Source organism: Podarcis filfolensis (genome assembly GCF_964270895.1).
Source record: "Podarcis filfolensis genome assembly, chromosome: 6".
Classification (NCBI taxonomy): domain Eukaryota; kingdom Metazoa; phylum Chordata; class Lepidosauria; order Squamata; family Lacertidae; genus Podarcis; species Podarcis filfolensis.
Genome location: NC_139609.1, coordinates 27,427,513 through 27,442,896, shown reverse-complemented (window position 1 = coordinate 27,442,896; position 15,384 = coordinate 27,427,513). Strand labels below are relative to the sequence as shown.

Here is a 15,384-nt window from a genome sequence, read left to right as displayed (position 1 = left end):
CATCTGTCCTGGTCAGCAGCGCCAATGGCCAGGGATGATGGGCATAATATTCCAGCTAAATCTGGGGGGCACAGTTCTGCATCCCTGAACTTGACCGTCTCCTCTTAGGGGTGACCAGTGATTATCCCCAGTCCTAAACAACTCTGCATTCATTTCTCTGAGCTTTCCACATGCTAAGCCAAAGAAAGTCAAAAGTGTGGGTGTAAATCCAGCCCTTCTCTGAACCCTGTGCTTCTTTAGGTCTCTTTTCTCGTTCTCAAAAAATGTGTCACATCCTGGTAATATGCTGAAATAGCTGCCTTCGCATGCTCTCTAAGCCTGTATAATTGCCACGTAGGTTACATGCGCACAGCTTGCGGAGGAGATCAAAAGACTGCAACCCTACACCAATTTACCAGAGAGTAAGCCCCTACTGAAGCCAACGGGACTTGCTTCTGAATAGGCGTGTATCAGGTTGCACCCTAGAAAAAGAATCTGCTTATCTATGATCCTGCTCAGTCGAGACCGCTCTGGGTGATTTTTTTTTTGTATCATGTGCAATATAAACTCCTGTCCAGGCAGTGACTGCATTGTCAAGGAGAAGGGCACCGCTGTGGGGGAATCAGATTGTTTTGCAGTGCAGCTGTCCATACCTTTGTACTGTTTGGCACTATATTGGTATATATATATATATATGGTGCACAGGCTGATAGGACTCCAACTCTGGCACTGATTTGACATGAATATGCCTGTCAAAGTGTGGCCTTAAAGTGACACCTTTTTGGCTGATTTGCGCTTCGTCTGTCTTCCTCCCAGCTTCAGTGTTCTGTCTTGTTTTTTGTCTGATCGTACAGCAAGCTTTGTTAACTGATTCGCTGTAATTCCTACACCGTTGGGGGAAATAAGTCCATTGATTTGTGGAGCCGATTTCCAAGTAAATTCATCTAGAATCGCACCTCTGGTTTGGTTAATATGTCCTGTTGAAATAAATACTGCTTCTGAGGATCCTTGGGACTTTATTAATTTAAAACATTATTCCAATAAATATGCATCAATGAACATAAGACACACTGTAAAGTCTAAATAAAGGCATTTACAATCCTATCTATAAAGTAAAAACAGATTCTTCCCCCACCCCTGCCCACAATGAGGTATGCACAGGATTAGTTAAGGCAAATTCATACTATAACAAACTGATACTAATTTATGGGTCCTTCCAGGCATGAGACCATCTGAGAGCATATAACCTAAATATTCAGTCCAGAGTAACAGGAGCTCCTCAGCTATTTCTCACCTACTGGTTATCTAATCACAGAATGCCAATGACATTTAAAAGCAAAAATCTGTCCTCATCCCTTATTTCTGCCCTCTTCAACTCAAGGGCAAACTTCAACAATTTTTAATAATAAGGCTCTTTCTTACTGGCTCTTCCCAACAGGTGCAAAGGAAAAGCCATACATGCACCACACAAAAAACCAGGACATAAAGTAGGTAGACTGAAATTCTTGGATAGGAGCATTGTGTTGTCCTAAAAGTTGCAAATCCCTGGCATGAAGGGAGCTACTGGAGATTAACACCTGGCCTGGGTGTGCAACGAAGACTAAAAATTAGAGATGACATCTTGGTGAAACACATGTGAGGAGCATGTGGGGAATGCCGGACTCTGCACAACATCTAAATGCTGCCCTCCAACTTATTCAGGCATTCTCAACCAGGACTAGGCAAGGTTGGCTGAAGTAGCCAAGGGGCTCTTTCCCTCAGTTGGAAAAATGTATTGGGCCACAATCCAATACTCCTAAATTTGGAGCCTAGGACCAGTTAGCTGGGAGCAGTCCTAGGAAGCTGCCTAATAGGAGCTCAATAAACTCTGGAAAAGGCGGGGCCTTGAGGTCCCAGGTCCAATCGATGAAAACCAGTCACAAGTTTTTAAACGGTAGAAAATCAAATACACACTCTCTCTCTCCTTTGTCAAGCTGCTCAGTGTGTTGACCATGTAAACTCAGGTAGTTTAGTTTTCCCAGATAAAAAGTAATTTTCAGGAAATCAAGGGTTAGCTGGGAAATTCATTTTTTAAAGGACTTTCTGGTTCATAGGCACCAGTAGCTTATGTATACAAAGACTTTGGGGGCTTTAAGGCGGTGGGGTGTGCATGTTATTTTTCCAGTGTTTAATTTTAAAGGAAGAGACACAGGGTGGGGAAAAAGACTTCACCCCACCTTCCTTCAGCCTTGGCGTTCCATTTTCTTTCCAAGACCTTTCGGTGAAGTTCTACAAAATGCTGGCCAGTCTGCTCTGGCTTTCTGTTTAGTGAGAACATGGCAGGAAGTGGCCAGACAAGAGAGGCGGGGGCAGGAAGAGGGCAGCCCACCAAGGGAGGAAGGAAAAGTCTGTTGACATAGTGTTTTGGGGGTTCCCTGGGTTCCCTCCCCCTCCCCGCCCGGATTCTGCATGGCTCTCATTTCAGACCATGTTGCGTCTCTCGGTGCCTCCGCAAATCCACTTTTCTCTGGAAGCCTTTGCCACACAGATCGCAGCCAAAGGGCTTGAAGCCCGTGTGCTTCCGACTGTGGGTGATGAGATTGGAACTCTGGCTGAAGGCTTTGCCACACACCTGGCACTTGTGGGGCTTCTCACCTGCAGATTACAAAAGGATGGGCACAAAGTTACAACAACGTAGCACCCTTAACAAACCAGCTTGAAAAGTCCAATAGAAAATGCAGAATTGGACAAAATGACAGGAAGGATTTGAAACCTGCGGGACCAGAGATTTACAGAAGATTGGAAGAAGTATATGAATTATTTGAAGAGCAACTGTAATCAACAAATTACACTAGTAGGACTGCAAGAAGTTTTGTAAGGAGAAATATACGAAGTGTTACAAAGTAGGAAAAGATAGAGATATTGGTTATGAGTTTGAAATGTAATAGGGAAGATAAGAAATGCATACTGAGAAATTAGATTGGAAAATTTTCAGACAGGATTGATGGAAGTAAAAAATTTGAATAAGATGCAAAAGTATGTTTAATTACTGTTGAAAATGATATGTTAAAAAAACTAATAAAAATTATATATATAAAGAAAATGGCACCCCCAGATATCCAATACGGGCAGGTGACTCGGAATAAATACTAAGGATAGCATAGGGCGGCCATATGTCTGGACATTGCCAGGATTTCAAAAGGCGGACATCTGGAGGTGAATTTCCAAAAGGCAGCACTTTGTCCTGGATCTTAGGCAAGTCAATTGGAGAATCGCGTTTTTGTAAAAAAACAAAAAATACACAAACCCTCAACTCAACAGCTTTGGGGTTTGTCTAAAAAAAGCTGAACAATTTTCAGGGTGCCCTGGTTTTTACTTTTTGAAATATGGCAACCCTAGGATAGCATCTTTAAGATCCTTGTCAAGTTTTGTGCTAATTTTAATCGCCCTAGTTTAGGACAAGTACCAGCCACTCTCTGACAAGGCACAACTGGAAGAAGGAGACAAGGGAGCCCTCGCATTACCCTTTCAGGTAACTCAGAGCTTGGCAATGATGTCAGGGCTGAGAGGGTGCAGCCCCTAAACAGCCTTCTCAATGGGGATCTCAGCTCTCAGACTTAGGAAGCTATCCTTTCCTTCCCTAAAGCATCCTTGGCAAACTACTGATCAGAGTTCCCTTGAAAACCTTTGCAGGAGAAGATTCCCACCCTCTTCCCCTAAGCAGCTCATTCTTCATTGCTCACCTCTTCAGATGAAAAGAGCATTTCAATAGCAGTTGGATTGTTCGTTTCTATTTCCAATTGCACGAATGATTTCCTCTCCCAAACATGCACACAGATAGCGGCCCTCATTGCTCACTAAGCCAGTGTGCCTGTTTGGAAAGTGGAAGAACCTGATTTTAAAATCCGGGCGCTGGCCTCATCCTAACCACAGAAGGCCTTTTTCTTTCACTGCCTCCTTCCCTGTCTCTGAAATGTTAATGGTCGTGCTTCCTGGGGAAATAATTGTGCAGCCATTTGTTCTTACATGTTGCAAGGTTTTGCTGAGGGGCATCTTGTTTTCCATCAACACGCGCTCAAAGTAAGTGGCATTATGCTGAGAGTAGACTAGCGCACTTTGAAACTGTGACAAGCAATCGGTTTCTAAAAACCAATAAAAGCTCACAAAAATGGGGCAGGACATGGGTGGGGAATGGAGTTAGCAATGCGGAGATGGACAATATCAGTGATGCTCTTACAATCAGATTGCACATGGAAACTCTCAACAGCAGTGACCATGAATTGCATTTTCCAAGGTGTAATATGCGGCGTTTTTTCACACCAGCCATACAGAATGACATAAAACCTTGAACCAAAAGGCTGTCTCAGAACTGGGTGAATGGACATTAAAATGGCACTTTAAGCAAGTGCGAAGTCATGCAGAAATCCTTATTTCATTGGGATTTAAGCTGGCACTGACTGAAAAGATATCTTGCATTTGTGGTGGGTGGCCAAATGAAAATGTTGATCCAGTGTGGTACTGTTGTGAAAAAGGCAGATTCCATGTTGGGAATCAGTAGGATACGATGGAACCACCTACACAATGCCTTTACACAAAACTATGGTGCAGCCACTCTTATAATACAGTGTACAGCTGATATATTAGAGCTGGAAAAGAGCAGCCAAAATATCAGGGGGCTGGAGCAACTTCCCTAGGAGAAACAGGTTTGGGGGTTTTTAGCCTAGAAAAATTGTGAGTGACAGGGGAGGACAGAGAGGCCATTTTCTCCTTCTCTCAAAAGTACTGGAATAGGGATTATCTGATGAAGCTAAATTGTTAAATAGTAGAGTTTGCTACCACAAGATGTAGTGCTGGACCAACGTAGACAGTCTTAAGAAGGGATTAACCATATTCATGGTGAATAAAGCTCTCAGTGGCCATTAGCCATGGTTTTGCATCGCATCCAATAACTGAGGCAACATGCCTCTGAATATCAGTTGCCAAACAGCAAATGGCAGGAGAGGCCTATTGCCCTCACCTCCTGCTTGTGGGCCTTCCATAGTCATCTGGTTGGCCATTGTAGGAAACAGGTGTCGGACTCTATAGATCTCTGCAAAGCTCTCCTCCTGTTTTTTATTTGCATGGGGGATAATATCTTTGTAATTTACTCCCGCTTCAGTGGATAAAGAAGGCTGCTGGGTCAGAAGACATACCCCCTGAGAAAAGCTCCATTTAAATCTGCAGTATGTTTTGTTTGTCTTTCTCCTGACAGTTTTCCTCAGCTATTCAATCTGCGTTTTTGTTTTGTTTCCATGTTCCCCAGAAACTCAAAATCATGGTGCCTTGCCTACCACTGAAAATAGCCCTCAAGCAGTTTGAATGGAAAAACTCAATAATACACAAGAGAGCTCCAGAGCAAGTATCAAGACTGACTGTTCGGATCTGCATCCTCCAAATTTCTGGCTGGGCCTACCATTAGACAGAACAAAATGCGCTCATCAGGCAGCAAATTCTGGGGCACAGGGATGGGTAGCGACGTCAACTGAATTCTATACACATGCAATGGGGAGGGCGCCATCTTGTTTCTTGCCTCAGGAGTGTGGGTAGAAATAACAATACAAAGGGAAAATTGACATTCATTGCTCCAGTGCTTTCCCCCCTACCCCCGGGGTACGCAGGGGTACACATACCCCTAAACATTTTGTGAATCTAAGTTTGGCCTCATTGAGGGGCAGTATTTCAATATGAGTAGGAAAATGAGAGAACCCCTAAACATTTTTTTAGGGGGGGAGCACTGCATTGCTCTGTCCAGCGGCTCTTTCTGCCCCTGGCATGTGGCCCTCAGAATGCTGCCTAGAAAGGAATGTGGCTCTCACATAGAAAAACACTTGCCACCTCCTCTGCTTTAAAGGAAGAGCTGAAGAGGGCTTGCGTGTCTGTCTTTCTAAAACTACTTGTACCTTGGAGAGACAAAAAATAAATCTGTCAGCTAGTCCACCCTGCTTTCCTGGTGTCACTCTGGAGGAAACCAGCGGATAAAAAGAAGTTTAGAGCGTTAAAATTGAGATGTGGAAATATGGAAATAACGGCGAGAGGCAGGATTGAGATTTGGAGATGTGCTTCAAGGTCCAGACTATGGGAAGTCCCAAAAATTAATAATTATAATTTGGAAGGTAATTTGATCTTTTTTATTTTAGTTTTTTATTTTTATTGGATTATGATTTGATATGCTAAATTGGATGTTTTTTAACTGGAAAATTAATAAAAACGATTTAACAAAAAAAAGAAACCAGCGGATAAAGATATCCATTTATCCCAACAGCAGGGAGTGGGAGGTGGATTTATTTATTCATTTGATTGATTGATTGATTGATTGATTGATTCTGGGAAGCCAAGAGGGATGTAGCGATTCTCACCTGTATGGATGAAAGTGTGCTTCTTCATGTCGGATTTCTGGTGAAATCTCTTCCCACAGTACTGGCATGGATAAGGCCGGGTGTCTGAGTGGATGAGAAGATGGGTAGACAACGTGGAGGACCTCTTGAAGCTCTTACCGCAGATCTTACAATCAAAGCTGCGCTCCTGCCAAGAGAAAGCAGGACCTTCATGCAGATGCACCATCTTCTTCATTTAATGCGTTTAGAATATCTGTCCTTAGCTAACCACTTACATAGAAGCAGCTTTCAAAAAAAATAAAATCTGATGATTGATTTTTTTTCCTTTGGTTTAAGAAGATTGACGTACTGCTTAAAGGCGCTTACATAAAATATTCACAAGGACAAACACGTTGGAATAATACAATTATATCAAAATATAGATTAAAACACGAAGATTTGAAAGCAGATATCCATTAATTTAAATAGACATACATGGGTATTCTTGCCTAAACAAAACTCAGGATTATTCAAAATAATTCAGATATACGGTGGCCATTTGCCTTGTCGCAAAATATAGATCCCATAGTGACTGCATTGGATAAGGGGGTGTGTGCCTGAAGTTGCCTCCTCCTTCAAACCTGGGACTTTACTTATATTTCATTATATTGAAATGTTCTGTTTTATCAAGTAGTTTTTCCCCGAACCATGAAAACATCCCCAAACCACTCTGGAGATACTGAGAATTGAACCAGGAAACATCTGCATGTGGTACTTGTGTTCCACAGGTTTTACATGTGTATTACAGAAAGAGTTACATTTTGTGATGAAAAGCCTTTAGTGTTCATCCTTCCAGCTCCAATTTTAAAAAGCACCTAGAGTTCTCAGGCAGGTGTCTTTTTGTCACCAGAGTCAAGAAAATCTATGTATAGTGGTACCTCGGGTTAAGTACTTAATTCGTTCCGGAGGTCCGTTCTTAACCTGAAACTGTTCTTAACCTGAAGCACTACTTTAGCGAATGGGGCCTCCTGCTGCTGCCGCGCCACCAGAGCACGATTTCTGTTCTTATCCTGAAGTAAAGTTCTTAACCTGAAGCACTATTTCTGGGTTAGCGGAGTCTGTAACCTGAAGTGTATGTAACCTGAAGCGTATGTAACCTGAGGTACCACTGTACATTTCTTTCCCACTCGATCCGCACCATACATTTAAAGTGCACCCAGCACACATGATGACCCTCAAGAATCCAGGGAACTGTAGTTCCCCCCTCCCAGGGTCAGAATTCCTAGAACTTTTGACAAACTACAGTTTCCAGGATTCTTTAGCGGAAGTCATGTGCTTTAAATGTGTGTTGGATATGCTTTAAACTTATGGTATATATCTGCTGTCCCCGTCCCCCCCAGCACTTCAACAGTGTTGAAGAAGGGGTGAAGCTTTTGAAGGGTGCATAATTTGGGTTTGGGGACAAGAACTCTTTTTTTAAAAAAAAAAAAAATACTTTTATTTTGCTTTAAACAAATACAGATAAATATAAAGAACCAAAATTACAAAAGATAAATCCTTAATAATAATAATTGTAAAAGCTAAAAAACAAAAACAAAAAATATCAAAGTACAGTGGTACCTCAGGTTAAGCACTTAATTCGTTCCAGAGGTCCGTACTTAAGCTGAAACTGTTCTTAACCTGAAGCACCACTTTAGCTAATGGGGCCTCCTGCTGCTGCCGCGCTGCCGGAGCACAATTTCTGTTCTCATCCTGAAGCAAAGTTCTTAACCTGAAGCACTATTTCTGGGTTAGCGGAGTCTGTAACCTGAAGCGTATGTAACCTGAAGTGTATGTAACCCGAGGTACCACTGTACATGGCATAGAGCATAAGCCATTATGGGAAAGAAAAAAGAAAAAGGAAAGGAGGAGGGGGGCAGGGGGGGAGGAAAATGAGCCAAAACACAAGAAGGCTTGTCTATTGTATGCGTCCATCATGGTCGCAACAGATCATTATTCTAACTCTTTTATTCGTACTCTAATGCATGGCAGGAGTGAGGAAGGAAGAGAGATTTACTTAGATGTATTGCAGTGGTAGTAACGCTTCTCCAAATCTAGATCGCAAAACCCTCAAACTTCACTTTTGTGTTCCAGGATCTCTAATAGTTTTAAGAAGGGAAATTTGCGCTGGCACAAAACCCCACACATACACTAAGTGGAAGAATAGAAGCACGACCCCCACCCCACTTGCTATACCCCTCCCCCTCTTTCCCCCTCTTTTCTTCCTAATATTTTTAAACAATTCATGAGCCAAGAACTTATACATTGACCACTAATAATGAACCACATGTTGTACATATTACCCCACATTTATTATGCTATTTTTGTGATAGACAAATGGCATGAGAAAACTTGGTATACTTATTTGTATAACATTATTCTTGTTTTTAAAACCCAATAAAAAGTTATTTTTTTAAAAAAAATGGCAAATTTGATGGAAGTTTGTGTGTGTGTGTGTGTGTGTGTGTGTGTACACGTGCATATGGGTTTGTTGTGCAGGGCGGGGAAGGCTGCAACAAAACCATATGAAATATCACTGTTTCGTCTCTTTGGTGAGCACCTTTCAGGTTGGTTGTAGCATTGTAACCAGGATTAATCCCCACCAGCCCTGCATGATAACCCACACACCTTTCCCTGGCAAGGAGACTGCTAGTCCCATGAATCTGTCACTCTGGGCTCATTTATATTGTCATTTAATGTAAATCAGGGTTTCCCAAACTTGAGTCTCCAGCTGTTTTTGAACTACAACACCCATCATCCCTAGCCAGCAGAACCAATGGTCAAGGATGGTGGGAAATGTAGTCCAAAATGTAATCCAAAAACAAGTTTGGGAAACTCTGATGTACTGTAGATAGTGAGTTTTACTGTACAGTGGTACCTTAGTTTCAGAACATCTTAGTTTATGAACAACAATTAAGAACGCTGCAAAACCCAGAAGTAGGTGTTTTGGTTTGTGAACTTTGCCTTTGAATAAGAACATGTTTCGCTTCCTGTTGAGTGTGTTCCATTTGTAAATTGAGTCCCGCCCGCTGCTATGAGAAAGCACGCCTTGGTTTAAGAACACTTTGGTTTAAGAATGGACTTCCAGAACGCATTAAGTTCGTAAACCAAGGTACCACTGTACATCCATTAATTCTTCATTGTCTGTATGACATTCTCCTCCAATCACTGCCTCTCCACACTTTCCCCTCCCTCAAGCCAGATTTCCTCGCACCCTCTCTGTTTCAGAGTATCCCCGGTATGAGTAAATCTGGACTGAAGGAGGGGAAAGTGTGAGGAGGCAGTGCTTTGGAGGAGAACGTCAGAGAATTAACAGAGGTACAGAAAGCGGGCTCTTCGCATTAAGCCACCGTGTGGACAAGACCTCTCCAACCACTTGCCACCTTCCCCGTGGTTCTCACCTGTGAGTGCACAGCTTTATGCTGCTCCAGGCTAACTGCATGGCCAAATGTCTTGCCACACATTTCACAAGCGAAGGGCCTGGTGCCGCTGTGCGAACGACGAACGTGCACCTCCAGGCCGTGGGGAGTGGAGAAGACCTGAGAAGCAGAGGGAAGACAAAGAGAATTATGGTTCAGGAAGGCCTGAAGCTCACAGCAGGTGCTGAACTTGAGATATCAGAGCTGTTTAGGAGAGTGTTTCCCCCCACAGAGGTTCAGCCAATTAACATTATTGAGTATTGGTGCCATCAGGGTGGGGCAGGTGTCAATGGCCCAAGCCACAGAATGAGCAAGAGGGATTGCAGCCACAGCCCGGCTGGATGACCACATTTTGAAACAAATGAGGTAATGCATGTTACCATCTAAAAAGAGGGGGACCTCATAAGACAATTAAGTCCAGAGCCTAATATTACCTAGTTGCAGTGGTGTAGCAAGGGTTGCGAGGGCCCGGGGCCATGTGGAGGGAAACAGATGAGGCACACATGCACATTCAACTGCCTAATAGTGCCTGCGTCACCCAGGAGATCGCAGCCACAAAAATAAGAAAAGAAGAGTCATTTCGTTGTCTGGAGAGGTCACTTCCTGGTTCACATGGAGAAGCCTTTTTCAACGGAGCTCAGCGACAAAAGCGCACAGCTGTTTTGAGGCAGCACTAGGTGCTGAAATTTTACGCTCCTAACAATTTTGCATCCGGGGAAACCGCCCCAATGCTACACCACTACCTAGTTGTGCCACTGTTACTGCAAGCTGAAATGCTGATTGACAAGTATGTGGTCTGCTGTAATAATTGATACTGTTTTGTCAATCAGTATATATATCTGATACTGCTTCATATGTAGTTTATGATTTTAGGGAGATATATATAGTGTCATATGTAGCGGGTTTTTTCATTGTCTAAACTGATTGATGATTTAGAAATGCTACAAACAGCTTAGAGTGTCTGTGACAAAAGTAAAGTTTAGAAATGTTACAAAACAAGGACAATTGTGAAGTCCAGCCAGACCTGCAAAAGGCTATTGGTCAGTAATGGCTGTATACTATGTCTAGGATCAGAGACAGCAGGCCTCTGGATATCAGTTGCTGGGGAACAACAGTGAAAGGGTTTTTGCTGTCATGTCCTGTTTTGGGGCTTCTGAAAGGCATTGGGTTGGCCACTGTAGGAACCAGGATGTTGGGCTCATGGGCAAGAATCTTCTTATGTTCATAAGAGCTATCTGAACAATTAATATGCCATGGCTCCACCTTCCCCGTACAAGCTTCCTAGTCACACATCCTGAAATTAAGCAATAAAGAGGGACCTGTCTCTGCCTTGACCAACCTTGCCCAAGCCTTTGGACCTCACCAACCCTAAATAACCCCCACCCCAAAGCTGGCTAAGTGGAGTAGGGTGGAACAGAGGAATACCACCAAAGGGGAATCATAGAATATGATCCATACCTTGCTGCATTTGACACACTTGTAGGAACCAGTGCTGATTAACAGGGGGCGACAGAGGAGCTCTGATTCCAATTTGATGCTACTTGCACTCTTCTCCTGTTGGAGTCCAGGTGGGCCTTCCACGTAGATCCCAGAGGCTGCTGCTGGCCGCTCAAAGAGTCCAGAGGAGCCAAAGTCACCATAGAGTCCCAGCGCTGAGCTGCGCTCCGATCCATAGAGAGCAGGCTCAGATCCCCTCTCGCAGAAGAGACCAAGGGATGAGCTACGTTCCAGACCTGGGCAGGGCCTGTAGCTCTGGACCAAATGTCTCAGCTCAGAATTCCCAAGGCTACTCCAGGCATAGGGCTTCAAGGGCACCGAGAAGGGGGGAGCTTCGTCCAAGGAGGGGCAGATGGAGCGCTCAGAGGCTGTCGAGACACAAATTGAGTGCAGGCAGTTAAACGGGGTTCACACAGAACACGCACTCGACCTCTTTGTTGTGTTAGCTCTTTAGTATATAGGGTGCTTCCAGGCTTATCTTACAAATAGGTTGTGCATATCCTGTTTCTCTTTGTTCATGATCGACATGAGTGTCTACATACTCCATTTTCTCCAATCATGTTATTCACTGCTATACCACCACTTGACAACTAAACCACGGGGTGGAGCTTGATGGAATGTGTCTGGGCTGAGTTTCTTTGTTCCGTATTATTATTATTATTATTATTATTATTATTATTATTATGCTGTCCATCTGACTGGGTTACCCCAGCTACTCTGGGAAGCTTCTAACAAATTAATATACAGTAAGACATCAAACATTTAAAAACTTCCCTATACAGGGCTGCCTTCAGATATCTTCTAAGTCAGGTAATTGTTTATTTCCTTGACATCTAATGGGAGGGTGTTCTACAGGGCAGGTGCAACGACCAAGAAGGCCCTCTTGTCTGGTTCAATCACTTCTCTTCCATACATCCTCCATATATATATCACACATTTCCTCAGGGACTGCCTATTTCCATATGAACCTACCTGGAACCTGAGACCATCTTCTGAGGCCCTTCTTCATGTGCCTCCTCCTCAGGAGGTCCAGAGGGTGGCAGCACGAGAAGGGGCCTTCTCTGCACTGGCCCCTGTCTGTGGAATGCTCTCCCCAGGGAAGTTTCCCAAGCGCCTTCATTATACACCTTTAGGCACCAGGCAAAAACGGTCCTTTTTAACTAGGCCTTTGATTGATTTGATTAACATCCTATGTCCTTTTAAAATGTGGCTTTTTGGGGGGGAGGTGTTATTGGGTTGTTGTTTTTATTTTTATTACGTATTTTGTGGTTAGTGCTAAGAAGCTTCCATACCAGCAGTGGCTGCAGAGGCACAATGGGTTGTTTTTACTCATCATATTTGCCGTGGAAGAGGAAAATCCAGATAGGACAAAGCAACATAAGGACAGGGTTGGCATTTTGTTGGTAGCATCCTTGTGTGAACAGTGTAAAAACACACACCTGTGTGCATGAGTAGCACGCATTTCGCACTGAATGCCTGCCTGGAAGCACCCCGGTCACTAACGGCCGCAGTTCACGTGTGAGAGAACTACTCCCTCCCTCCCATTCACCCACAGGTTGAAATAAGTTCAGATGTATTTGACCAAACAATAATACACTTCCTCTGTCATTAGCCTAAAAGCTCTGTCGAAATTAAAATGCAACACTAAGGAAGCAAGCCCTCCTGGAGATAATAGAATAGGCAATAACAAGAAGCTCTGCTAGTCAAACATTTCAACAACAGCTTCATAACAGTTGGCTCATTTTAAAAACCACTGGAGATTTTCACGAGTTTAGTGGCAGCGGTTGCAAGGACCAGCCAAACGTTTTACATCTTCATTTTGCTCCGTACAAAGCTACTTTCAAATTCGCACTCTGCGCCGTCCAGTTCATAAACATTTGAGATTAAAGGATAGTTCTCTTCTTCGCCCTGATTTCTGAGACAAAACTAGGGAACAGTGAAGCTAATTCTGTCATTCACGAGTCTCATCTCAAACCTGTTTCCTTGCAAAATCATTCAGGAGTGAATCATTTCCCCCGTTTTTCAGTTATATGAGTGATTAGCAGCACAGCACCACCATTTTGGAAAAAGGAAAAAAAAACATAACACAAGGCGCTGATCTCATTTTGGAGACAATCTAAGAATTTGCACAGTTGCAGATGCTTTCAACCACGTCAGATTTATTTTGGTAATTCCGCCCACCTTTATAAACCACCCTGCGCTGATAAAGATCACGGGGTGATTCACAATTCATCATAAAAAAAAATGCAATAAATGTATGTAGTTCGCCAACTCAGAAAAATGAAGTAAAAGCCCAAGAATGTAAGCTCCTAGGAAGAGGGTGATGGCAAGCTAGTCAAACAACTACTACGACACCACGCAAAACGCCTTGGTAGACAAGTACATCTTTGGCTGGCAATGAAAACTGCATGTTGAAGATGACTGATGCACTTCCAGTAAAGGGAAGTTCCACAAATAGGGTGCTGCCACAGAGAATCATAGAATCTTAGAGTTGGAAGGGACCCAATGGTCATCTAGTCCAACCCCCTGCAATGCAGGAATCTCAGCTAAAAGGCCTTGTTCCATCAGCGGGACCATGAGAATGGCCTCCCCATGCAGATCCCAAGGTTCAGGGTTGGCAGATGAAGGGAGATGTTTTAGATACAGTGGTACCTCATTTTACATACGCTTCAGGTTACAGACTCCGCTAACTCAGAAATAGTGCTTCAGGTTAAGAACTTTGCTTCAGGATGAGAACAGAAATCAGGCTCCGGCGGCGCGGCAGCAGCTGGAGGCCCCATTAGCTAAAGTGGTGCTTCAGGTTAAGAACAGTTTCAGGTTAAGTACGGACCTCCGGAATGAATTAAGTACTTAACCCGCGGTACCACTGTACTGAAAGCCTCTGGGAGAAAAGGGGATGCAAATTCCCAAATCAATGGCAACATTTGAAAACGCCAAGCTAGATTATAAGGTCTCAGACAGTAAGGGAGAGAATACTTGCTCTTACAAAAATACTAGTAGTTATAGCTATATTAAAGCATGGTTTGCTTTTTAAAGATCTCCCTTATTTATGACCAGGTGACTCAAGGGGTCAAACTTTTCCTAGACCACAACATTTTAAGCTGTAGGCGTGGCAAGGGGGTTGCATGTTTTTTCCCTTGGTTTGCCGTGAGGTTGAAATCAGCAGGTTGAAAACTAGAATGTCACTGAGGAAGGCAAGGTGCGTCTTCTCCTTGGCATGCTAGTGTTCTACCTACGGGAAGCTTATTTGTAGGAGAAGGGTTCAAACATTCAGGCTCCCATCCCTTATGCATTTATCACTTGTGTTTATAACCTTTACCAAATGGTCTCTGGGCAGCTAACAAATTACCTGGCAGGGAGACCCTCTGATCTCAGGTGGCCTTACTTCTGAGTAGATGAGCCTAGTGTTGCACTGACAGCCTCCCACCTGCAGCATCAGCCAAGGAAGCTTTGACCACTTGGTGCTGATTTGGATGCCTCTATTTTGGTTCTGGAGGAGACACTTGAGAGTCGCATGGACTGCAAGAAGATCAAACCTATCCATTCTGAAGGAAATCAGCCCTGAGACCTCACTGGAAGGACAGATCATGAAGCTGAGGCTCCAATACTTTGGCCACCTCATGAGAAGAGAAGACTCCCTGGAAAAGACCCTGATGTTGGGAAAGATGGAGGGCACAAGGAGGAGGGGACGACAGAGGACGAGATGGTTGGAGAGTGTTCTCGAAGCTACAAACATGAGTTTGACCAAACTGTGGGAGGCAGTGGAAGACAGGAGTGCCTGGCGTGCTCTGGTCCATGGGGTCACGAAGAGTCGGACATGACTAAACGACTAAACAACAACAATTTTGCTTCTAGCGTGACATCGAAGTCTCGCAAAAGTTCACTTGCATCATTTTAAATCATAACCAGCCCAGTAATGGCATTGCCTGACTTATCCAGAGGTTCTTGCCCTATGACTCCACAAGATCGTGTCTGCTGCATGATCAGTCTTAGTGAAAAAAATGCATAGCAATTGTGGCACCAGATGCAGCTCTCTTATTGTGCTTCTGTCATAGACAGATATTCTTTCTAAGCCTTGAATGCTTCTTCCCCTAGCTCCATGGTTTTCCACCAGTGTG

General features: G+C 43.7%; 1 protein-coding gene across 2 annotated transcripts in view; it reads right to left on the bottom strand.

The window, feature by feature from the left end:
* Window positions 1-975: 975 nt before the first annotated feature.
* GFI1 (growth factor independent 1 transcriptional repressor) overlaps window positions 976-15,384 on the bottom strand; it is a 40,102-nt gene continuing 25,693 nt past the window's right edge. For both annotated transcript variants that reach the window (XM_083620720.1, XM_083620721.1), the window contains exons 5-8: window positions 11,228-11,634; window positions 9,752-9,889; window positions 6,354-6,519; window positions 976-2,613 (exon numbers count right to left, since the gene is read on the bottom strand). In XM_083620720.1, coding sequence (XP_083476846.1) covers window positions 2,435-2,613; window positions 6,354-6,519; window positions 9,752-9,889; window positions 11,228-11,634 — 890 coding nt within the window. In that variant the 3' untranslated portion in view covers window positions 976-2,434. The remainder of the gene's footprint in view (window positions 2,614-6,353; window positions 6,520-9,751; window positions 9,890-11,227; window positions 11,635-15,384) is intronic.